Source organism: Zalophus californianus, chromosome 10 (assembly GCF_009762305.2).
Source record: "Zalophus californianus isolate mZalCal1 chromosome 10, mZalCal1.pri.v2, whole genome shotgun sequence".
NCBI lineage: Eukaryota > Metazoa > Chordata > Mammalia > Carnivora > Otariidae > Zalophus > Zalophus californianus.
Window position 1 is genome coordinate 83743679 of NC_045604.1, and position 24626 is coordinate 83768304.

General features: G+C 38.1%; 1 protein-coding gene across 6 annotated transcripts in view; it reads right to left on the minus strand.

Annotated features, from left to right (window-relative positions):
- SMG1 (SMG1 nonsense mediated mRNA decay associated PI3K related kinase) overlaps positions 1-24626 on the minus strand; it is a 104600-nt gene that overhangs the window by 61175 nt on the left and 18799 nt on the right. For 3 of the 6 annotated variants that reach the window (XM_035722093.1, XM_035722091.1, XM_035722094.1), the window contains exons 2-10: positions 13684-13847; positions 12999-13154; positions 10634-10770; positions 9587-9645; positions 8355-8568; positions 5325-5450; positions 4848-4920; positions 3383-3480; positions 1029-1202 (exon numbers count right to left, since the gene is read on the minus strand). In XM_035722093.1, the coding sequence (XP_035577986.1) occupies positions 1029-1202; positions 3383-3480; positions 4848-4920; positions 5325-5450; positions 8355-8568; positions 9587-9645; positions 10634-10770; positions 12999-13154; positions 13684-13847 (1201 nt within the window). Of the gene's footprint in view, positions 1-1028; positions 1203-3382; positions 3481-4847; positions 4921-5324; positions 5451-8354; positions 8569-9586; positions 9646-10633; positions 10771-12998; positions 13155-13683; positions 13848-17166; positions 17225-24626 lie in introns of all 6 variants that reach the window. The other 3 variants (XM_035722095.1, XM_035722092.1, XM_035722096.1) reach the window with 3 other exon arrangements.

The window sequence follows — 24626 nt, forward strand, 5'->3', positions numbered from 1 at the left end:
CTATAGGTTAAGAAGGCCTAAAAGACATTCATACAAGAATACATTAAATATGTAACTATCCTGGGAAATGATTATTTTCTTTCCTTTTGTTTTACATCTGAATTTATTGCCTTTATTTCAACATTGACACAGTTATCAAACCACCAACTTTTAGAAAGGAATAAATAAAATGACATTAAATCATCTTGTTCAGGTTTAAAATATCAAAATTCTGGTTTTAATTATCTTCAGGATCTGACATTTCTGTTCACACAATTAACCTAGCAAAAAGTCATATAAAATTAATATCCTATTTTATTTGGCAATGTGTTCAACAGAAATAAATAAAAGTTAGACTTGTATCTTAACAGTAAAATTTTAATCATTTAATATTTTATGACTATATCATGCATGTTTCTCCCTTCTTATTCAAGAACAGTACAGGGGCAGGTTCATTTCTCACGTCTATTACACTGAGCCACTCAGTGAACTGTAGCAGAGTACAGCTAATGTTTGGGGCTGCTCAAGTGTGGTAATCATGCTGCCTTTATAACTGATCTCAGACTACTAAACATTTAAGTTCTTGTATCTTTATAATCTTGGATGTCAGACTATCAAGTTGTTTCATCCTGTCATGCTCAGAAAAAATTACTTTTTGAGGCTTTCTCTACAATGCATTATTCTCATTATGTTGAAAAACTAAACTCAGTAATTATAAAGCAAAAATTAAAATATTACTTTTAAAGAAAGATTTTAAAAGGATATAAAAAAAGAATAATCAACCTATGAAGGATCTCATGAGAAAAAAGTTCATGCACATTTTAAAATGCAGTATAGCCTTTTTCTCATATAGGGGAGGGGACAGAAAGGAGATGGGATATTAATAGGATTCCCTACTTTTCTGGCAATTTAAAGTAGCCACATGTGTACATACATACAAAACAAATGAAGAGTTAGTAACACAGTTCACTAGGTAAAGAAAAAGAAGCACTTACAATACACAACAATTTTGTTTTTGAATGATACTTAAAACTCCTAAAGACACTTACATCTGTTACATATGCCTCAGTGATTGGAGGGCCCCGAATTGGGCTGAAGCGTTCCCCAATGCTCCTCACTACAGTACTGAACACCCGGAGAAGCGCGGCCAGCTTGGGTAGCGACACCGATGGAGGAGGAACATCTTCATCCACTGACTCCCCAGAGGCCACATGGCTGAGGTCCTAGATATGTAATCACAGCACTCTTATTTAAGGAGCACATTGTTCAAAACAAACAAACTCCCAGTTTTTAAGTCAATTAACTTTGTTTTTACAAATAAAGGAATTTTAGCCTATCAGAAAAATAAACATGGGGGCGCCTGGGTGGCTCAACTGGTTAAGCATCTGACTCTCAATTTTGGCTCAGGTCATGATCTCAGGGTTGTGAGATCGAGCCCTGCATCAGGCTCCACGCTGGGCATGGAGCTTGCCTAAGATTCTCTCTCCCTCTACCTCTGGCCCCATCACCAAAAATTAAAATTAAATTAAATTAAAAAGTAATCTGTTAGAGAAAGGAACATGAATCTAAATGTAAAAGTAAATTATACTTCACTAATTAACAAATCTATACTTAAATAAGCCAAAAGTAACCTCAGCAGATTAAGAAAATAACTTCTCAGGGACGCCTGGGTGACTCAGTCAGTTACGCATCTGCCTTCAGCTCAGGTCATGGTCCCAGGGTCCTGGGATCGAGTCCCACATCGGGCTCCCTGCTTCTCCCTCTCCCACTCCCCCTGCTTGTGTTCCCTCACTTGCTGTGTCTCTCTCAGTCAAATAAATAAAATCTTAAAACAACAAAATAAAAAATTTCTCATACCAACTCAGAAAGGTAGTGGGGGAAAAATAAATAGTACATATGCTCTGTTATATATAGGTACAAATGGAGCCAGAAACTTTTGCCATTCCTGAATTGGTTTCTGCTAAAATCTTATTCCAGGTATTCTTTGAGCCACTCAACTCAATAATCCCCCACACCAACATTATGCACACAAAGGGCAAATGGGGGAGGAGAAGTGTTAAATTAGAAAATCTGGTTTACCAATCTAGTTAAGGAAATAAGATATACTCAAAAGAAAAGATTAGCAAAAAATGGGATACTAGAACCAACATACACCTACATATAATTAAGCACACAAAATAATAGAAGAGAATTTCATCTTATGGATACCAAGGGGGAGAATCTCTACAACCAGAATGGGCAGCTTCAGTGAGGTAGATCAGCATTAAAGGTAGGAAAAGAGATATTCTAGGTGTGGAGGCAAAGAAACATGTAGAAGCAAAATTTTCCTTCCACTCTTCTCTGAAAGGCTCGAAATAGCATAGCTGAAGCTAAATCATTATAGGAGCCTTAAATACCAAGCGAGAATCATGGTAGGCCTGAGTAAGGAAGAACCACAAAGAAGTTCTCAGAGGACATGGCCAATTTAAGTCATGACCAGTGAGCGAAGAAAGCCAAGACCCAATACCAGAGACTTCAGTAGCACGCTTAAAGTTGCCATACTATACTGGTATAGTCGCAAAAATTTGCTAGAGCCAAGTCTTTTCCTGCAAAGCATGACCCAAGATCCCCAATATATGTAAAAGAAAAGTCTTTAGGGGCTTTTATACAACATCAATTCACGTTACTTTTAATATACTTTTGGTATCAAAAAATAAAAATGAACTGTAGGAAATGTCTGAAAACTACTAGCTACCAGGAATATTTCAACCTTTGCAAAATGAGGCCTGCTATTTTTCTTTCAGTCTTTCTGGTAATTCAGCTGGTAACTTAAAAACAGCGTCTAGGGGCACCTGAGTGGCTCAGTCAGTCATTAAGCATCTGCCTTTGGCTCAGGTCATGATCCCAGGGTCCTGGGATCGAGCCCCGTATCTGGCTCCCCGCTCAGCTGAAAGACTGCTTCTCCCTCTCCCACTCCCCCTGCTTGTGTTCCCTCTCTCAATGTCTTGCTGTGTCAAATAAATAAACAAAATCTTTAAAAAAAAAAAAAAGCATCTAAAAAAATTTTTTTAATATTACAACGGTCTTGTAATTTCTATTTAAATGTCAAGTGGTCTGAATTATTTTAAAATATATCTAGCACTGTTAGGGGCACCTGGGTGTCTCAGTCGGTTAAGCGTCTGCCTTTGGCTCAGGTCATGATCCCAGGGTCCTGGGATCAAGCCCTACAAGAGGTTCCTGCTCAGTAGGGAGCCTGCTTCGCGCTCTCCCTTTGCCCTCCCCACCCCTGTGTGCATACCCTCTCTCTCAAATAAATAAAATCTTTAAAAAAAAATTAAAATAAAATAAAATAAATGTAGCACTGTTTAAGATTTTTGTTTTGTTCTTAACTGAAATTTTAGGAAATAACTTTCTACATACTCACCTCAGCATATGCCTCCATGTCCTCTAGAAACTGACCAAGAAGAGTGGTAGAAAATGCAAGATCAGCTACCCAAAACGGCTCCAAACTCTGCAACCACCCTAGGAATCAAAACATTCAGGAGTGGAAAAAACAAAAAATCCAAATTAAAAATATATCTAAAAGCCTTGTTTTAAAGTTATCTGGTTTTCAAGTTGCATACCCTTAAACAATGCTCTATTTCATGAAATTAGAACTATTAACTATTAAACATGCTGATCATGATGAACCAAAGTCTCTTTTAATGCTGCAAAAATGAAGTCTCCAGAAATTAAAATGTGATTCTTAGTCCTTATTTTTTAGCAGATTTAATATCCATATTGTCAATATACACAAGGCTTAGACTAAAATGCCACAATCTGCCACCAGCCTGGCTTTCTACTCCAGAACCCCAACCAACCACCAAAGATGTCCACTAATCTCTCCAGTGGAAATGGGTGAGAACCACTCTCAGTGGTACATCCAATTTCAAAGTCCACTGCACCAATTAAGCTAAGAGAAACTATAGCACCTGAAACAAGCTGAAATGTCCAAATGAGTCGTGCCAGTCATTCACTTAAATAAAAAAAAATAAAATAAATTTATCATTTAAACAATTCCCCAAATTCATCCATTTGGTTTTTTTAATTTTTTTTAAATACGTAGATATGATATACATAAACTTTTTTTTAAGATTTTATTTCTTTATTCATGAGAGACAGAGAGAGAGACGGGAGGGGAGGGGGGCAGAGGGAGAAGCTGGCTCCCCAAGGAGCAGGGAGCCTAATGTGGGACTCGATCCCAGTACCCTGGGATCATGACCTGAGCCGAAGGCAGACACTTAAGCATCTGAGCCACCCAGGTACCCTGTTTTTTTTTTTTTTTCTTTTAATAACCAGGAAAACAAGTCACAAATATCCAGGATCTTTCAATCTACACTCAAGTATTGCCACTGTAATGTCTCCTGCCACCAGCACACACTACAAATGACTCGTGAAAAGTCAATTTCTCACAGGGGCAACATTACAATCTGTACTTACTCTCCCCTACCTACTACGAAGTACACAGTCTTCCTCTGAAAGGATAAATTCTGCTAACAAGTAATGTTCATTTATAACAACCAAATTATTGGGGTGCCTGGGTGGCTCAGTCAGTTAAACGTCTGCCTTCAGCTCAGGTCATGATCCCGGGGTCCTGGGAGAGAGTCCCATATCGAGCTCCTTGCTAAGGAGGGAGTCTGCTTCTCCCTCTGCCTGCTGCTCCCCCTGCTGTGCTCTCTCTCGGACAAATAAATAAAATCTTTAAAAAAAGAAAAAATATGTAATAACCAAATTATTCCTGTGAAGCAATTATTTTTCTTGCATTATGAAAGAAATAGTATGCTTGACTCTGAGAAACCAGAGCTCCTTTCCATAACATTTAAATGACTGATACATGCTGAATAACTTACCAGACACCTGCTGTGTGAGCGAAGGTTTCTGAGTATGATCTATATGCCATCCAACTAATATATCAACTGTATCCTGAGTGGAGACAAAGAGAAAAAGGCTAATCATCTTAAGGTCTAACTGCTACTTCTCCTGTGGACCATTTCAGATTAAGAAATCCTAGAAAAACCATCTGCGCTCTATCTATTTGACATTATACAAACTTAGAAAGGGAGAGGGCAGGGCAAGAGAATAATGGAACTTTGTTTATGACCTTAAGGAAATGTTTTTTCTTTAAATATTTTGAGGTATTAATGTCAGAAAGTACAGATGGTATTTATAAAAACTGTATTACTGCACCATTCTATCCTGGACCCTCAAGCATCACTGATTATACTCCAAGAAGCAGAAGCTTTGTTTTCTCTCTGATTCCCAAAGTCCTTAGACACACAACCAATCCTTCTCCCCATCATACGAACAGAGGGAGTCAGGGAACTCACCCTAAAATTAGTGCTGAAAATATGAGGGTAACATCGAGCCACCAAAAGAATGCACTTAACACATTTGCAAAGTAATTCTGGTGTATCCACATTTTCAAGAATGGACTGTAGGCTGGTCATTACAAGCTAAAAAATAAAAGTTATAAACCATGAATATTCAACAAAACAGGACGAAAACGAGCATGTTGGGCTCATTATTTGAAAATGACTTTATCTTTGGCTCAGGTCATGACCCCCGGGTCCTGGGATTGAGCCTTGGAGTAGGGCTCCCTGCTCAGCAGGGAGTCTGCTTCTTCCTCTGCCCTTCGCCCCTCTCGTGCGAGCGTGTGCGCTCTCTCTCTCAATAAACAAAATCATTTTTTAAAAAAAGTGATTTTATCTAAAATTGATTATGATACCAAAGAAAACAAAGTCTGCAGTTTTAGCTAAAAAATAAGTTGAAAACATTTCATTCCACCATGAACAGGCTGAAAATAAATAGTTTCCCCTTCTTTAATGTCTCTTAATATTATTCCTAAGTAGTGTCTGTTCACATTATTCCTAAGTGCTCTCTTTAATACCATGGACTTGATTAAATTTCAAGAACAAAAATTAAGATGTGCTTGGAAAACTTTTCTTTAAAGTACCTCAATTACTTTCCAATTCAAAATTTATAGCAAATTTTATAAAATTTATGCTTTAGGTTATTAGTACTTGCTTCAAATTTGAATGATTTAGAGAAGATTAGCATGGCCCCAACACATGAATAACAGACATGCAGGCTCATGTTACCACTATATATAGATCTGTTTTTTATTTTTTTTATTTTTTTAAGATTTTATTTATTTATTGGACAGAGAGAGACACAGCGAGAGAGGGAACACAGGAGGAGTGGGAGAGGGAGAAGCAGGCTTCCCACTGAGCAGGGAGTCCAATGTGGGGCTCGATTCCAGGACCCTGGGATCACGACCTGAGCCGAAGGCAGACGCTCAACGAATGAGCCACCCAGGCATCCCTATAGATCTATTTTTTAAACAAATATATGGCATGCCACTGACAATATTTTGCAGCTGTTAGAAACCATTTTTTCCTAAAACGTAAAGCTCTTCTTTACAAAAGAATGAGGTATAACTACAGAAAAAATGCTAGAACTGTAAAAGTACCTAACATCTTGCACAGCCAATGCTATAATGTACACAGGTACAGAATATGAATGGGGGCCGAAACCACTGAGTGGACTAGAACTAAAAAACAGGATATTCAGAAGGTCTCAAGGTATCATGCCCAGATTACTAATTACAAAAGGAGAAAAATAAGCCTCCACAACAGAAAAATTCTGGGGGTCATCACCTCAACCAAGTGTGATCAAACTCTTCATCCCTGACAGGAAGACAAACTGAAGCTATGTGCCTGCCGGTGTGATGCAACAGTAAGAATGAACCCCGGAAGTATTCATGACCAAAAGGTTTAAAATCAGGAAATAGCAATCAGACAAACCCAGGAAGTAGAACATTCCACAAAAAGGAGGGACAAAAAAGGTGTGAACTGTTCTAATTAATAGCGATTAAAGAGGCACAGCACCAAACTATACACAAGTCTTGGCGGAATCCTGGGTCAGGTAACACAAAAGCTGTAAAAGATATCTTAAGGGCAGAAGTTTGAATATCGATTACATTATGTAATAAAATTAATTTTCTTAGGTATGATAATAATTTTGTTAATATAAGAGAACAGCCTTATTTTTAGGGGATGTATGCTGAGGCATTATAGGGTGAATTGCCATGACGTGTGTAATTTCAAATAGTTCAACAAAAAAGCTGAACTATGTGTGTAGAAATAAAACAAGTGTAGCAAAATGCTAGTAAGTGACAAACCTAGATAAAGGATATATGGGTATTTATTATACTGGTCCACATGTTTTCCTGTGGATTTGAAAATTTTCAAAATAAATATTTGGAGAAATGTTCAAAATATTTTTTTTAAAAGATTTTATTTATTTATTCATGAAAGACAGAGAGAGAGAGAGAGGCAGAGGGAGAAGCAGGCTCCCCCGACACGGGACTCGATCCCAGGACCCTGGGATCACGACCTGAGCCGAAGGCAGACGCTTAACCATCTGAGCCACCCAGGCGCCCGAAATGTTCAAAATATTAAAACTATATGCAGAATAAGCCTAATTTGGTGTTATGATATTTAGTTATAGATAATTTTCTGAATCTTTCCCAAAATTTTTCACATAACCTCTATAATTAAAGAAAAATGGATTTTTAAAAAACAGACTCTATCATTTAAAGTGACTTAAGCAAAATAAAGCGTATCATCAATTGTAAAGAACACATATAAATAAAAGATATCTGGGGCACCTGGGTGGCTCAGTAGGTTAGACGTCTGCCTTCAGCTTGGAGTCCTGGAATCAAGTCCCGCATCAGGCTCCCTGCTTAGCAGGGAGTCTGCTTCTACGTCTGCTTCTACCTCTGCCCCTCACCCTGCTCTCTGCTCTCTCACACCTACTTAACAAAAATTTAACTGCTTGTAACTTTGCTCAAACTTAAACTGAGAACGATCTTTTAATATACTCACACAAAAGTGAAATAAAGCTAAGTAAGGCTGGTTTTCATTTACACAAAATTATTTTATATCACTTGGAATAAGAATTTTGGACATATTATTAAACGTAAAAAGGCCTAGAATGAGTTGTGTCGTTCAGTTTTTGTCTCCCTCTGAAAAGTCAAGTCCCCTCCTATCCAGCTGTCCTCACTGAGTTCCTATTTTCAAATGTGCAAATGATGCTAGTACTAAGCAAAATTCAAAGGAAAGCTTCAAAAAAGCGAAAAGACAAAAGAAAAATCTAACTTATTTTAAATCTACCTTTAATTTGTATCCTTTAACTCAAACTCAGAAAGAGAAATGTTATTTATATCATATTTACTATCAGTAGATAATCCCTATACCAAGTTTCCTTTCTCCAAGTTCCTCTCCAAAAACATTACTAGAAAATTGTTAAGGATAATTTTCTTCCCAAATCCATCAATTTCCCCCCCCCATTCTTACCTGCATTACAGATGAAAAGGCTTTCTTTTCTCCTACAGTCTCTAATGCTTTGTAGGTGGCACATAAGTAGAGGAGTTTAACTTCATCTTTTGCAGATGAGCTAAATTTGCTAAAAATCCATTTGAAGATCTTCTCAGCCTCATAGCTCAGAGAAGCACAAAGAAGGCCAAGACAGCAAGCTCCCTCCTGTCTCAACTCCTGAAGCAATTTGCTACTGTGTTTATTTCAATGCAAACAAAATAAAACACATGAAAGGTTTAAGCTTTCAAAGATGACAAGAATGACATTTTACAAAAGAATGTCTTCAACGATTTTTTTTAATTTTCTATTCAAACTACATAAAAGATTGAAACTTTATCTTTAAATATGCTCTTTACTCTCTCTATCCCACAGTGCCTAAAAGTACCTTTGTTAGACACATTAGCTTTTCTTTTACAGAATCAATTATTCACAAACAGTAAGGAAAGGCCCAGAAATACTAAAAAATCAGGCTTCAAATTCCATCTCAAGCTACATTAAATAATCCACAGAAAAGGGCAGCAACAAGGATCAGATAAAACACACTACAAATAACTACATATGATGTAGTGTTCAGTAGGTAAGGACTATAAAACAGGAAATGGTACTAGTTAAAGCACAACAAACTTAACAGGATAACAGCACTGATTTAAGTATATTAATAACTAACTATATAAAATGAAACCATCAAAAAGCAGTAAGGTTCGTGACCTGCTGAGATGAGTTTTTGGTGCTTTCCAACACTGCAATTCTTTGGGAATCCCCATACGAAGAACAGACTGCACACCTTTGTGGAGAACCCCAGTAGCCTCGTAGAGCAGGTGGTCTGAATCCACTGTTGCCCAAAGAAGGAAGCTCCCTTTCACCTCTATTCTCTAAGCAGTGTCAAAATTCTCTAGTTTACAAAAGTTAATCGCATTCATTCATGCCTGCATTAAGAGTTTATGGCATTCCACAAGTCAATGCTCAATTACTCAGTCATGTTGACAAATTAGAAAAAAAAAAAGAAAGAAAAAAAGGCATTTCAAGTGGATTCCAATTGTATTCAATGGTAATTAACATATAAATACTTTAACATAGATAAAGATGGCAGGAGAACCCAGTAAAACATTAAGTAGATATTCATAAATGAAGCTACCAATGGGTTTACCTTCTTGTACATTTTTTAATAATTCCTAAAAATACAGTCCTAAAATTACCCACTGGTTACTTACCTTTCATTAAGCACATCATGTACAGCAGCCAAGATATTATCCAATTGTTTAACTAGTACCTTAAAAAAAAAAAACCACATGTATAAAAACTTCAAATTCCTATACTTTCAATAACATTGTGTACTTTTTACTTGCGTCCCCCTCAAAATTCTAATCAAACAGCACACCTTCCTTTTCTTATTATTCCCAGTCTGCAATTAGTATGTATCAGGAGTATTACAAGTTTCCTTTCAGATTCTGAAAGAAATTTATCCATTCCTATGTACTGCCATGATCATCAATGAAAAACATAAACTCAAAAAGCTTAGCTATTTATTCTGAAATGCATTAAGAGATGGACTGATGAGGTGAAGAGATAGGTAACAAAGCAACATGATAAAATGTTAACAGAATTTAGATGGCAGACATATGATATTCAGTATCTATATATATTTGAAATGTTTTCAAAAATTTCATTTGCTATATATTTTAATTTTTTCATAATAAAATGAGGGGAGGCAGAAAACTTGCTTTGAACCAAGTATTATTTGACTCACCATACCATTCTCATTAATTTTTTCCTGCTCTATATCAAGTTCTTAATTTCACATTAGGAGAATTACTCAGACCGGAGAGAAATTTATAACTGCTCCTCAACTTTTTTCTTTAAAGGATTTTTCCATTTAGTTAGCCCTGACAACCAGACCACACCTACCCATCAACAAAATACACACACCCCAATCCCAATTTCACATATGAAAAACAAAGACATAGTCTGTCCTGGCATACAGAAAATAAAATTCTGAGGACAACAGAATAAATGTATTAGAGGTTAAAAGCACTTTATTGTAGAAGACACCAGTGTGAATCCACCAATGGCAGGTAAATTACACATCAGGGTCATCAAGTTCTCAATCATTATAATATAGGCCAAATTAACCTAGAATAAGGAATCCCTGTTATTTTTCCTAAGAAGCAAAATTTTTTCCTTCTTAAACCACTCCAGATAGCATTATCTATTTCATTATGGAAACACAAAAGTTATCAACACTTCCATATTGTACTCACCAGCTTATTTTCTGGTTGCTGAATAAATTCTTTCAACTGCTTTACAGTAGCCAGTCTTCGGTCTCTGTCGTCTTCCCGGGTGATCCTCCGAAGAAGATTCGACAGTCGAGACTCATCAGAGTAAGACATCGATCGCTCTGTGAAAATAAACATGTTATGCATTGAGTATAAACACAGAAACTTTACAACCCAAATATTTTAAAGTACATCAAAAATCACAGTCCACTAAACAGCAGAACTTCAACCGAATGCAGGTCCCATCACACTTGTCACTAGAAGCCAAATTCCAGCAGACTGCTAGGCACAAAGCAGACCCTCAAAAAAGACAGACCTAAGCAAAGACCTCATTCCAGAGGACCAGTTGAGAGAAAAAAAGAGCAGCTTAGAAATTACTTTCTTCAGACTTGTTCCATAATCTTTTCGACATCCAGGTAAAGAGCATGAGTGCAGGTAAGAAACGTCTACAGGTTAGGGATAAAGTCTCAACCAGGCTGAAAAGAGGCTAGATGCTTCTAATTCTCACGGTATCCAGTGAGGGCACGTGGTAGCCAGTGGAGGGAAGTCTCTTGTTCACATTATCATTATTTTCCTAAGACAAAGTTTTTGTAAACTGCAATCAAACATTCAGTTCAACAAATGTCTAATTACCACCAACCATGTACAAGGCATGATGCCACTAGGGAAGTGGCAAACCAGAACTGTTCTGCCCTTTGTTTTTTAAGGACAAGAACAAGTAAGAATGCTCAAACAATTGCCCAATAAAAATACATTTAAGTACTAAATTTTTCTTTTTATATTTTCAGGTGTGCTATTTCATGATTAACCAACTTACAGTAAATACAAACCACATTAAAGGGTCTAATAGTTCCATTTCTAAGGCATGGAAAAAAATTACTAAAAGAAATTACAACATCTGAGGGAAGGAAAATGATTCTTTTTAATCCCTAGCCCATTGAGTATTTCAGTAAAGATGGACACTGAAAATGTCATCAGGTTACAAGCCAGGAAATCTAGGCTCTATTTACAATTCTGCCACAAGCAAACTACTTAACTCTGAGCCTCACAGGAGAAAGAACTAGACTCAATTATCTTTGGACTCACTTTCTAGCTTCTATCATACCAAAGTCAAGGGCTTCAAACACTCTTAAGAAACAGCATAGCCTCCGACTAGTGGGTCCACTTCTGAAAATTTATCCAAAAGAATTCATTTTTTAAAAGCCATATGCAAAAAAAAAAAAAAAAGCAGCCTGATGCACAAAGATACGCACCAAGATACACACAACACGCACACATACACACAACACGCACATACGCACAACACGTACATATACACAACCCCGTGGGAGCAAATGGTCATAAACTAAATGTCCAAAGAGTGACTACATCCAAAAAAGTATATAAATCAGAAATCCTGATTTCATACTTAGCTTTACCAACAGAATAAATTCTCTTTTAGAAAACTAATGATCACCTCACATTCAAGGTACTTTACCTATACAGTGAGGCTGTGTTATAAGGCAGAAGGTGCTATCAGCATACTTAACTTTAGAAAAGCACCCATTCCATTTATACCCATAGCCCCTACAGACCCTTAGAGTTCAAAGACTTGCTGCAGGGAGAGTCCACCACACACCAGACATTCATTATCCACTATGACCATAAAAATAATTTCTTTAAATCTCATCTAGACTTCAAATCTTTAGGAGAATTCTCTAGAAAGTGTACTCTAAAAAAGTATTAAAGCCTTTCCTGTGAGGATTTAATCTAAGAAACAGTTTACAGGAGAAAGAATGCAAACAATTATCATCTGTACACGTTTTTCAACTCGAAGTAAACGAACCAACTCGTGTGCAAAGCATTAGTAAGAAATACGGCATCCAGGGTGCCTGGGTGGCTCAGATGGTTAAGCGACTGCCTTCAGCTCAGGTCATGATCCCGGGGTCATGGGATCGAGTCCCATATCGGGCTCCCTACTCGGCGGGGAGCCGCCTTCTCCCTCTGCCTGCCGCTCCCCCTGCATGTGCTCTAATAAAAAATAAAAAATCTTGGGGCGCCCGGGTGGCTCAGTTGGTTAAGCAGCTGCTTTCGGCTCAGGTCATGATCCCAGGGTCCTGGGACCGAGCCCCCCATCAGGCTCCCTGCTCGGGAAGCCTGCTTCTCCTTCTCCTTCTGCCTGCCTCTCTGCCTACTTGTGCTCTATCTCTCTGTCAAATATAAATAAATAAATAAATAGATAGATAGATAGATAGATAGATACATAATCAATGTTTTAAAAAAAGAAGAAGAATACCGCATCCAGAGGAAAGAAAGGATACAGGTGTTTGTGGAGGCATTTGTCACTGGCCCCCAGTTTGTCCAATCTTACCCTGTGATTTCCTCATGTCTTTGATGGCTAACGCACGACTGCCATGCTGAATACTGGTGAACTCAGGGCTGGTCACATTGTTAACCCTCAGCTCTTGCCCCAACGACTTCCGACCATAAGTATTTTCCCCAGATCCTCCATTGACGCTGTAGCCACCTAAAAACAAAGACATTTACATATTTTAATAGGGTTCTTTGCTTTACTCAATCAATTCCTGACAGTTCAGGATCTTACTACCCATCTACAGCTCAACCAGACTTTGCTTCTCCTACTCTTCCCTTGCGCTGCCCCGGCTTTGAAATCATCCTGATTTCATTTTGTCCATCCACAGAAGATAAGAGAAATATAAACTAAATTAAGTCAGATTTTGCCCTTTAAAAACTTTTAAAAGTCTAGAGGAGAGATAGTAGTCAGGAGACTTTCAGCCTTTGTGATATTTTGGGTGGCAAGGAAACTGCCTATGTGTATTATAATGTACGAAAATTTAAAAAAATTTTTAACGAAGGGGTAAACTTATTATGAAGTTTCAACAACAGCACTTATTTAATATTTATATCTTAAGCATATTAAAAAAAAGAGAGAAGTAAGGGAGAAAAACAGAGGGAAAGAGAAAGCTAGGGAAAGGCTGGTAGGTTAAAAAACAAACAAAAAAACATGCCTCTAACAATAAAAGAAGCATATATACCCTTTTCGTCATTCTGTATGTCAGTGTGGACTCTGGTATCATCGTGCCTTTGCCGAGACACCACAGCTGAATTCGAAGGTTGCAGTCCATAAGAAGAAGACCCACCCCGATCTCTGGATGAAGAATATTTTAAAGTATCTGGGTCGGCTGATGCACTATCAGTTCTGTAAAGAGAGAAAAGTATAAGATTAAACTTTAAACAAATATTTTCACAGCCCGACTCATAAATCTTTTATTCAAGCCTCTCCTGCCACTCTAATTTTTAAATCATTATTATAAATAAGCACTCCAATTACTAATAAGTCTTTCAATAGGGAAGAGATTGTCAATGAATGCAAAGCTAGCTGTTCAGCCCCTTCTCTTCTACAGACCCATTCAGAAATACGGATAATTACCAGGATCAGAGTGACCAACTCATCCTGCTGTGGTCAAGGGTTAACAATTTTAGCAATGGAAATCCCATGTCCATGAACCGCCCCCCGTCAGTGCAAGGCAAAATAAGACAGTTGGTCACCCTTGTCCAGGATTCTCTTCACATGATTTGATAAAAGGAATCATTCTTCCTCAGCTCTCCTCCCAGGAGAGGTTAATCAGTGGAAAAGTTACAGTTTTCCCAGTCATAAAAATAAAAAGCACTGGCAACATATAAGGCAGGGGCAATGTGGCACATAGTCTCTCTCTCTCTCACCTGAATTCCTAAGTTTTGGTGGATTATTTGGTGGGAAAGTAAATTACAGAACGATATTTGAAAGCAAGCTTGACAGGATATAAAAACACATTAGGGGGAAAGTAAGATTATTTTAATGTATTGGAGACTTCACTGAAGATACCTTAGCTATAGACACTTATTAAAATTACAAAAATTGAGAAAAATAAAAATAAGATATCAGAACTCCAATAAAGCTGAAATTGAAGGTTGCAGTCCATCATCTATTTAAAAGTCAAGTACTGTGTAGAATAATCCCTGATACTTGGCCATTAATAAACAAGTGGTGCAGCCCCAAGGTAACATTAGTCCTTATCCTTATCTAAGGATCAGTTCTAGGCCTCAATGTCCTCATCAATACAACCAGGAGCTGAGTCTCATAATTTCTCATGAGCCTCATTCTTCCAACCATCAAACAAACATAAAGCATCAAGAAATAAGACAACACTACAACACCATATGAAAAATACCAAGAAAAAAGCTCCTGTCCTATTGATACTACTTCTGAGGAACAACTTTCTGAAAAAAATCACTTTTATGGTATGTACTAAAAACACCTTCTGAACCCACAATTATTTGGGAAACTTGAGGACACTGGAAAAAGCAGAAACTAGCCTATTCCTCAACCCTTGCAGCTCCTCCCTCTTATATAAAAATGAATTCAGTGTTTATATATTTCAATTTATCATTTTTTCTTTGCCCCACCCACAAAAATACTAAACATGGAACTTAGCATAAGTTCAGTCAGACAACCTGATCTATACTTACTGAAACCACTGTTAATATGGAATGCAAACAATAGGTCCAATTAAACTTGGGTAAATGGCACAAATCTAAATTATTCCTAAAGACTCTCAATTGGAAACTTGATAAAATTCTGACCCTAGCATATGAAAATGACTAAGGCTCCATAATGGAGTATCTTCTTCAAACATCCAGAGTTCACTTATCAACAAAGCTCAGTATTTCCAATAGATGAAAAAATATAATTTATGAAATTTCAAGAAAAAAAAGAAAACTTTTTCTAAGCATATTAATCTATAAGCATTTAAGTACCATTAACACTAAATGGTGCATGAGAGCTTTTTAAAACAAATGTAATGGCATCTCCCATGTTTTTAAAAATAGCACATTAAAGGTGCACCTACAATAAACCATAAAGTAACATAAATTTCTGGACGGGAAATCAAAAATAAAAGAGAGCTTAAGAGCTTTTCTGACAGACTTTGAACTTGGCTATATGTATGACACCTAACACAACCTGGATAAGTAAGCTGCTAGCAAATGAACAGATACAAGATAACAAAAATCTACCAATATTTAAAAGGTCTGAATTTTGTTTAAATTATGTTTATGTATCACATATACTACCTTTACTACAAAGAGTTAAGTATTTGTATCATTCTTCTGGGGACATAGCAGTAAACATAAGGCAGCAGAAAATGTGGGTTAAAAAATGATTTGGGCTCAAATCCCAACTCCAACACGGAAAGTAAGTGGGACTTTCCACAAGGTACTTAATCTCCAAGCCTCAGTTGTTTCTTGCATAAAATGGGGATAATACCTATCTCACCTGTAAAGTTGTTGTGAGGCTTAAACGAGATACTAATACTTAACTTACAGGGTATGCTCAAAGTTAGTAAGACCCTGGGGCACCCGGGTGGTGCAGTCGGTTAAGCTTCCGACTCTTGGTTTCAGCTCAGGTCATGATCTCAAGAGTTGTGAGACAAAGCTCCACATAGGGCTCTACACTCAGAATAGTCTTAAGATTCCCTCTCCCTCTGCCCCTCCTCCCCGTGTTCACTCTCTCTCTAATAAACAAATCTTAAAAAAAAAAGTTATTAAGACCATAATACTAAACTCAAGATTTCCAGTCTAACAGACAAATAATATATAGGCAGTTCAACAGCACAGGAATACAACCAAAACAAGTTTTCATACCCAATACATAGCAGTTGATTTTAAGTTCTTCAATGAAGAAATTAAGCAATCTCCTACCAACAAATTCATTTCTACCTACAAAGCATTTGATTTTAAACTGGAAAAAAAGAATGGGGAACAACTTCCCAATTTATTAGAAATATAGGTTTTAAAATCCCATGAGTTACGAACACCAAGTTCTACCTCCCCCGCCCCCCAAGTTTGGGTTTTCAGAAATATAACAACAACAACAAAAAAAATCACTAGGGTTAGAACTACTGTCTCAGAACTGTCTAAAAACTCACTGGTTGCCACATTCTTTTAAAACAAACTGATCAAAACATTTCCAACCAGAATTCAAGTTATAGGTAGTCTGAATCCAAAAGCACAAAATGGCTCAGCATTTATATGAAATCTTGATTTTTTTAATATCAAGACTGCTTAGGTCTCAAAAAAAGTCAGTACCAGGCTGTTAGCACCACCACCACCACCAAGTCCAATAAATAGAAAACTGTTAACGAGCGGAAATGAGCACTTAAAATGAGGCAATCAAAGGCACAAAATACAGACTTGAATTCAAAGAGGCAGGTATAAATGTTAAGCCAGTTATAAGGGCTGAAAAAGCTATCATCTGCCAGAAAGTAGTGTCTGTTTAGTGATAAGAAAAAATCTATCTGTTAAAACTAAGAATCATACTAGCAAGGATCAAAAATACCTCCACAGCCCCTTTAATACTCTAAAAATATTATGGAGAGAGAGAGAAAAAAGAGAAATGCATAAATTTCCCCCAAATGATTAAAGTGAAGTTAAAGCCTGATGTACATGCCACATGAGAGGTAAGTTTCTAAAGCTCATACCTCAAAAATCGCATACTGTATAATATGGAGCCTTTGTGATGTTTTGCATCAAGTCAATCTGTAAGACAGTAGTTACAATATTAGTGAAGACAGTGGGTTAAAACATTTGTTGTTCAAACATGAAGCAAATATCATTCATGGGTTAGGTGCTTTTAGTTGTACTATGGCCCTCTAGGGTTCATATGCTGAAGCAAAAATGGAGATGGAAAGCCACTCTGTGCCTTTGAAGGGAGAGAGGCTTAAGGTGGCAAACCAAAAAAACTTTTTAGTACATAAGAGAATTTAAATGTTAACTTAACATACAAACCACATGCAAATATAGTTACCGCTCATTTAGTTACCTATTCTCAGTATACAGAAAATGTAATAAATCTGAGAGGTCATTTATTTTGAATGACCCAAATCCTCAGACCTCACATCAACAATCCACCGTGTGCAAGGGGATATAGTATCTCCTGGCTACATGTGGTCTCGTCCAGTTCTTGTAAGCACTAAAATGCAACAACAACAACAAAAAGCACCACTCTGGAAGTATGAATTCAGGGAATTCCCTATCAGGAAGCATTTCCATAAAGCACCCCAAAATGACTTGATGCAAACACCACACCTAGTAGTGCCACTGGAATAAGCATCATACTGCTTCAAGTTGTTTTTAACTAGGCTTATTAAGGGTTTTTGCTCTCACGGGTGAGATCTAATTTGTAATGGATATCAACCAGGAAATGAGATTTGCACTTAAGCCAATGAGGTGGGAATGCATTTATTCTCGAAACCAATGATGGGCAAAAATAGTGTCACTGTCATAAAGTAGTTGTAGAATATGCTGTGAGTTTTTCCTTACTAACAGTTAATACCACTTGAAAATGATTTATCTTTTAGAAATAAATTCAAGGTTATCCCTATGATGCCTGTTACTCACCTGGATTCAGACATGTTTCATGAGGAATAGATGAAAAGGTGAAACTATACTATGAAATATGAATCTATGGCTAAAAAATTCATTTGGGAGGCTCATGGACTTCACTATTTGAAACTCTTCCCACAAGAGAAAATAGTGAGTTCAAATTTAGTAAAACAGAACTGAACCATCTTGCCAAAATTATGAGTTTACATCGGTTTTGCAGCACTGTAATATTAAGTTAATATAATTTCTTGATGAAACTTCCCTACTTAAGTATTAAATGTATGTAATACCAAATCTTAATTATCTATTTATGGGTTCTCTTACCAATTTTCCATCACTAATCAAACTCAACTAAATAGCAATGTAGACTCAAAATATGAAAATACTATTTTAACTATTTTTGTAAAACTGTAAATAATCTCACCAAGACCAAAGCAGGTCCATCTGGCCTTTACCCTTGGCTTCTGGAAGGTAATCTCTGAAGTCTTAGAATGTCATGCCTAATAAAAGTGCCCTTGTTCACCTGGAGGCTTTGGGCCACACCAGAAAGTATAACACTGTAATTTATGAGGGTAAAGGGGCTTTGAGTCCCAAGGACTAGCTCAACCTCCAGAAGGGCTGGAAACTAAGTTTACGTATGTAGGCAGTTGATCATGGAGTCCCAATAAAAAAACTCTAGACAACAATACCTGGGTGAGCTTCCATGGTGGGTAATACTCCATGCGTATTGTGTGTCACACATCAACACCAGAAGAGTAATATTGTGTTCATGACTTCACAAGGAAAGGACAATTGGAAGCTCTGCATTCAAAACCTTTCTGGACTCTGCTGTATGGGCCTTCACCAGTAGCTGATTTTAATCTGAATCTTTTAGCTGTAATAAACTGTAACCATGAGTAGAACAGCTTTCAATGAGTTCAGTAAGTCCTTCTGGTGACTTATGCAACCTAAGAGTAGTCTTAGGGACCCCTGAACTTGGACCTGGTATCAGAAGTAAGGCTGGTTTTTTTTTTTTTTTTTAAAGATTTTATTTATTTATTTGAGAGAGAGAGAGAATGAGAGATAGAAAGCATGAGAGGGAAGAGGGTCAGAGGGAGAAGCAGACTCCCTGCTGAGCAGGAAGCCTGATGTGGGACTCGATCCCGGGACTCCAGGATCATGACCTGAGCCGAAGGCAGTCGCTTAACCAACTGAGCCACCCAGGCACCCGAGTAAGGCTGGTTTTATGGACCATGTTCCCTCTAACTCTGCATCGATATTTAAAATCACTGAACATGCCCTAACCCAAAATTTTAAAGATTGTAAATTTTATTAATAACATCTTTAGCAAACATAGTAAAGATTTGACTTCAGTATAATTTCCCTTCCAAGGACTCTCAAACACCCTCTACTGATTGAGCTCTAGCCAAATTAACCAGAAGGGACAAACAAAGCAACTCTAGGAGGGTACTACATTAGATTTTAACCTTTGCTCTACATGCGCAGAATTGTCCTCAGTGTAAAGGCTGGTCAACATACCACCCCCAGGTAATTTTCAGTCTACAACTGGGTCTTCAATACTTCCCGTGTTTCCCTAGCCAGGGTTCTCTCCTTTCCAAGACAGTTTTCAGACTTTTTGCACCTTCCTCCTTTCCCCAGTTCTTCCAGTACATGACCTTCCACATTCCTGCTTCACGAGAAATGCAAGCCATTCTTCTACAGCACTCTCAATAGTAAGGACTAACAGTTTTGAGCTCCTACCACATCTGGTAAGCAACTGAGCCAAGCAGTTTACATATATTTAGTACTTCATTTCATCTTTAACATAATCCTATTATGATCACTAAAGATAATAAATTGCCGTCTACGTAAGGTTCCATAACTGACCGAAAGCTGCACATCTGGTAAAAGGCAGAGCAAGAACTCAAATTAAGTTCTGTTTAACTTTTAAGTTTTCAGCACTCCACCAGTGCCTGCCAACTTCCTTCCAGCAAACCCACAAATTCACCCACATGTTGACACAAAGCCTTTCCTCCCATCACCCACACATCATGGAACAAGTGAATGTCCTATCTACAGCAATGCTCTGAATCCATACATTGCCCCTATTTTCTGAGGCATGCTGTGGATCTCCCACTTTGCTACTGCTCATCATTCATCAACACATGAGCACCCTCGAGTTTTCCTTTCAACAACAAAAATCAGAATCTTGGGGATCCTGGCTGGCTCTGTCTGTAGAGCATGCGACTCTAGATCTTGGGGTCACAAGTTCAAGCCCCACATTGGGGCATGGAGCCTACTTTAAAAAGGGGGGGACAAACTCTTAACGCCCTTTTTCCTTCTAATTCTCATTGTCTAGACTCTTCACAGCCAAAACTCTTGGGAAAAATTTACCTTCCTCATCTTCGCTCACTTTTCAATTCACTGTAACCTGGGTGCCACCATCAGCACTCCAGTGAAACTGTTCCTGCAAAAGGAGGAGCTGCCACTTGTGGCCTACTTGTCTCTAAAATTCCATAACCCCTTTTTAGTTCATCTTGCTCAATGTCCCCTGATGACTTACTTTTGACAACTGTCTATTCACACTCTCTCTCAATACCACTCTAATTGTTGTTGTTGTTTTCCAAGTAACTTTAATTCCAGTGACTCTCTACTTTTTCCCAGTCCAAGTACTTTCTTCCTTCTTCACCTCCTTTCAGCTTTGAGTTTATGGTCTATCATTTCAGTAACACTCTTGCCAATCCCCTTAACCTCCCTTAATATTTTCCTCACACCAATCTGTTAAAATTCCAACCCTGGATAAACCCTAGTATCAATTATCCATCATCCGTAAGTAAGCACCACATCCCCACGTCCTCCCAACGTTCATCTCCCATTCTCTACATGCATTATCCAGACCTGCCCCATTCTCTTCAGATTCCAAAATACTCTCCTAACCCCCCTACACACACACACACACACACACACACACACACTTCTCTGTCTCTCTGGTTCACCAAGAAAAAAGAAGATACCATCACACATCTGCACCCAATTCTAAGCCTTGATTGGGATTCCATCTACTTCCACCTTCTCTTAACTTTGCAAATACCCTTTTCTTCTTTCCCATTGAACTGAATCTTCTCTTTACACATGTAAAATTTTAATGTTTCCCATTTAAAGATACAAAAACATATTTAAAAAATATTAGAAAACAAAAACTCCATCAATCCCACATGACCTCCACCAAACAATCTGCCTTCACTCTCTGCAAACTAAGAGTTGTCCCTACTCCCCACCCTGTTTTTTCACCTCTACTGGCTCCTCGATCCACGCTGATCCAACTTCTGCCCCATTACTTTCAGCAAAACCAACTATGAGCCCAGGTTGCTAAACACCTACTTCAGGCTTTATCTTACTCATCCTCTCAGCAGCTTGCACAGGGCTGCTAAGTAGAGTTAAGCAGGTTGTGGCCTGCACAAAGGTGCCTTGCAGAGGAATGAGGTGGGCTGAATGAAAACCTCTTTTTAAAATTCTTACAATAACCCTCTGTGCTGAGATCCTGAGAATTCAAAGTAACCAGATTCTTCCCTTCCTTTGGCTTATGGGATGAAGTACTCTGTATTTCTTCCTACCTGGTTCTACTTTCTCAGGAACTTCTGAGGGCTTGTTCAACCTCCTCTACCAAACCCCAAAATCTTGAGGTATCTCAAAGCCTGACCCTAGGCCTCTATTCATCTCACTCTGACTTTCTCAATCCATGCCAATGGCAATATTTACCACCTGTATGACATCGACTCCTTGATCTAGGCCTCCATCATTGACGTCCACTCTGAGGTCCAGACCTATGTACCCAACTTTTTAAAAACCAATCTCGGGGTGCCTGGGTGGCTCAGCTGGATGGATAATTGATACTAGGGTTTATCCAGGGTTGGAATTTTAACAGATTGGTGTGAGGAAAATATTAAGGGAAGTTAAGGGGATTGGCTCAGGTCATGATCCCAGGGTCCTGGGATGGAGCCCCGCATGGGGCTTCCTGCTCAGCGGGGAGCCTGCTTCTCCCTCTCCCACTCCCCCTGCTTGTGTCCCCTCTCTTGCTGTATCTGTCAAATAAATAAAATATTTTAAATAAATAAAACAATCTCAATGTTCTAATGCCTCAAACATAACAACTGGCTCCTTTCTTCCCAGAATCCCCATTTTAATAAATGGTGCCATCATCTAACCACTACTTTCTAATAAATGGCACTATTTGATCAGTCAGACAGTATGTTTCCCACTTCCAATTCTCCTATCCCATCTCTCCTCCACATTCCAATATTAGTATCATAAAACAGAAATCTGATATCCTCTCACTGCCCTTATCATCCTATGTACCTTACTTCCCTTTTTAGCTAAATCTCTACCAACCACCCCTTTTACACTCTATGCCCCATCCATTCTAATCTTTCATTGCCACAGAAAGAATCACCTTGCTCAGCCAGTCAGCCTGGAATGGCTTTGTCCTCACTCTTTGCTGATCCTAGCTTATTTCTCTTTATCCTCCAAGCATCAGCTTTCCTTTGAAAAGTTTCTGATTCCCGAGTCTGGCTAGTAGTCCCGCTATATATGTGCTACCAGAGAACCTAATAGTTCCTTTAGCTCTTAGATGATTTGAGAAGCTTATTTAAAGTTTTGTTGTTTTTTTTTTTTTTTAATTTGACAGAGACAGTGAGAGAGAAAACAAGCAGAGGGAGTGGAAGAGGGAGAAGCAGGCTCCCCCTGAGCAGGGAGCCCAACACAGGGCTCGATCCCAGGACCCTGGGATCATGACCTGAGCCGAAGGCAGATGCTTAATGACTGAGCCACCCAGGCGCCCCATTAAGAAGCTCATTTAAACGTGTTCTGCCAGGAGACTGTAAATACCAGAAGGGCAGGGGACTCTCAGTGTTGCCTACCACACACCCCCACTGACTAGATGGAATATACCCCACTGACTAGATGGAATATAAATTACTTGTTGACTAAATGATCACCCATTCTCATAACTGAGGCCTTTCAACTGTGGAATACGGTTCCCTAACCTAAACAAACACTAACTTTTCTTCAACCCACACTTCCTCTACAAAGCATTCTATCAAAATCAGTATTTTCTTGATCATTTACTACAAGAGCATTGACTAAGAGCTTATGACCCCAAAAGGTGAACTAAGATGGTTCCAACCCTGTAAGAATTTATAATCTAGAAAGGAAAGAACTGTAAAGTCAGTTGAAGTTCCAATTAGGAGTATAAAATGCTCTGTGATTTCAGGGAAAAAAAAAATCTCATTATCCAGCCCCTTCCTCAAACTCTCAAAGTATGTACCACACTAGTTTGCACTTAGTAGTTATATTTATATACTAGCTTCAATTTGCTCACTTGTTTGAGATGTTAGCAGAGGGTACTATATTACACCACACAAACTTTCATAGGGAAAAGAGAACAGCATAGTGGTTGCAGCATAGAGAAGGGAGGGGTACGGACAGACTAGAAGATGATCTTGGTTCAAACTCTATTACAATTATTTAAATTAAGTAAAAATTAGTCTTCTAAGTTAAACTTCCATAACTAAAATGTGATCTATGCATATGAGTAACTTTCTTGGGGCACCTGGGTAGCTCAGTGCCTCACGTCATGATCCCGGGGTCCTGGGATGGAGCCCTGCATTGGGCTCCCCGCTCGGGGAACCTGCTTCTCCCTCTCCCACTCCCCCTGCTTGTGTTCCCTCTCTCACTGTCTCTATCAAATAAATAAATAAAAATCTTAAAAAAAAAAAAAGTAACTTTCAAGAGGTGCCTGTGTGGCTCAGTCAGTTAAGCATCCGCCTTCAGCTCAAGTCATGATCTTGGGGTCCTGGGATGGAGCCCCGTGTCCAGCTTCCTACTCAGCGGGGAGTCTACGGCTCTCTCTCCCTCTCCCCTCCCCCAACCTGTGGTTGCATGCGTGCTCTTTTTGTCTCTCTCTCAAATTAAATAAATAAAATCTTAAAAAAAAAAAGAGTGACTTTTATGAACACAGAAAAGCCACCAAAATTAGAAAGGGCTGGCTTCAGCAATATATTTAAATGAATTCTGAATTTTTATTTTATAAAAATATGCATTTTTAAAGCCTTATTTTTGTCGCATCAAAGGGCACTATATCAAGAGTGAAAAGACAACTCACAAAATCAGCAAAAATATTTGCAAATCATGTATCTTCTAAGAGTCTAGTATCCAAAATACATAATGAACTCTTACAAACTCAACACAAAGACAATCCAATTTTTAAATGGGCTAAAGATTTGAACAGCTATATTTCTCCAAAGATACACAAACAGCCAATAAGCACATGAAAAATTGCTCAACATCATTAGTGATTAGGAAAATGTAAATCAAAACCACAGTGAGAATTCACACGCACTGGGATAGCCATAGTTTAAAAAAAAAAACACAAAAAACTACCAGTGTTGCAAATATACTGAGAAAATGAAATCCTCATACATAACTGAAGGGAATGTAAAATGGTACAACCACTTTAGAAAAACTTGGCAATTCCTCAAGTTAAGCAAAAAATTACCATTTGACCCAGCAAATCCACTCC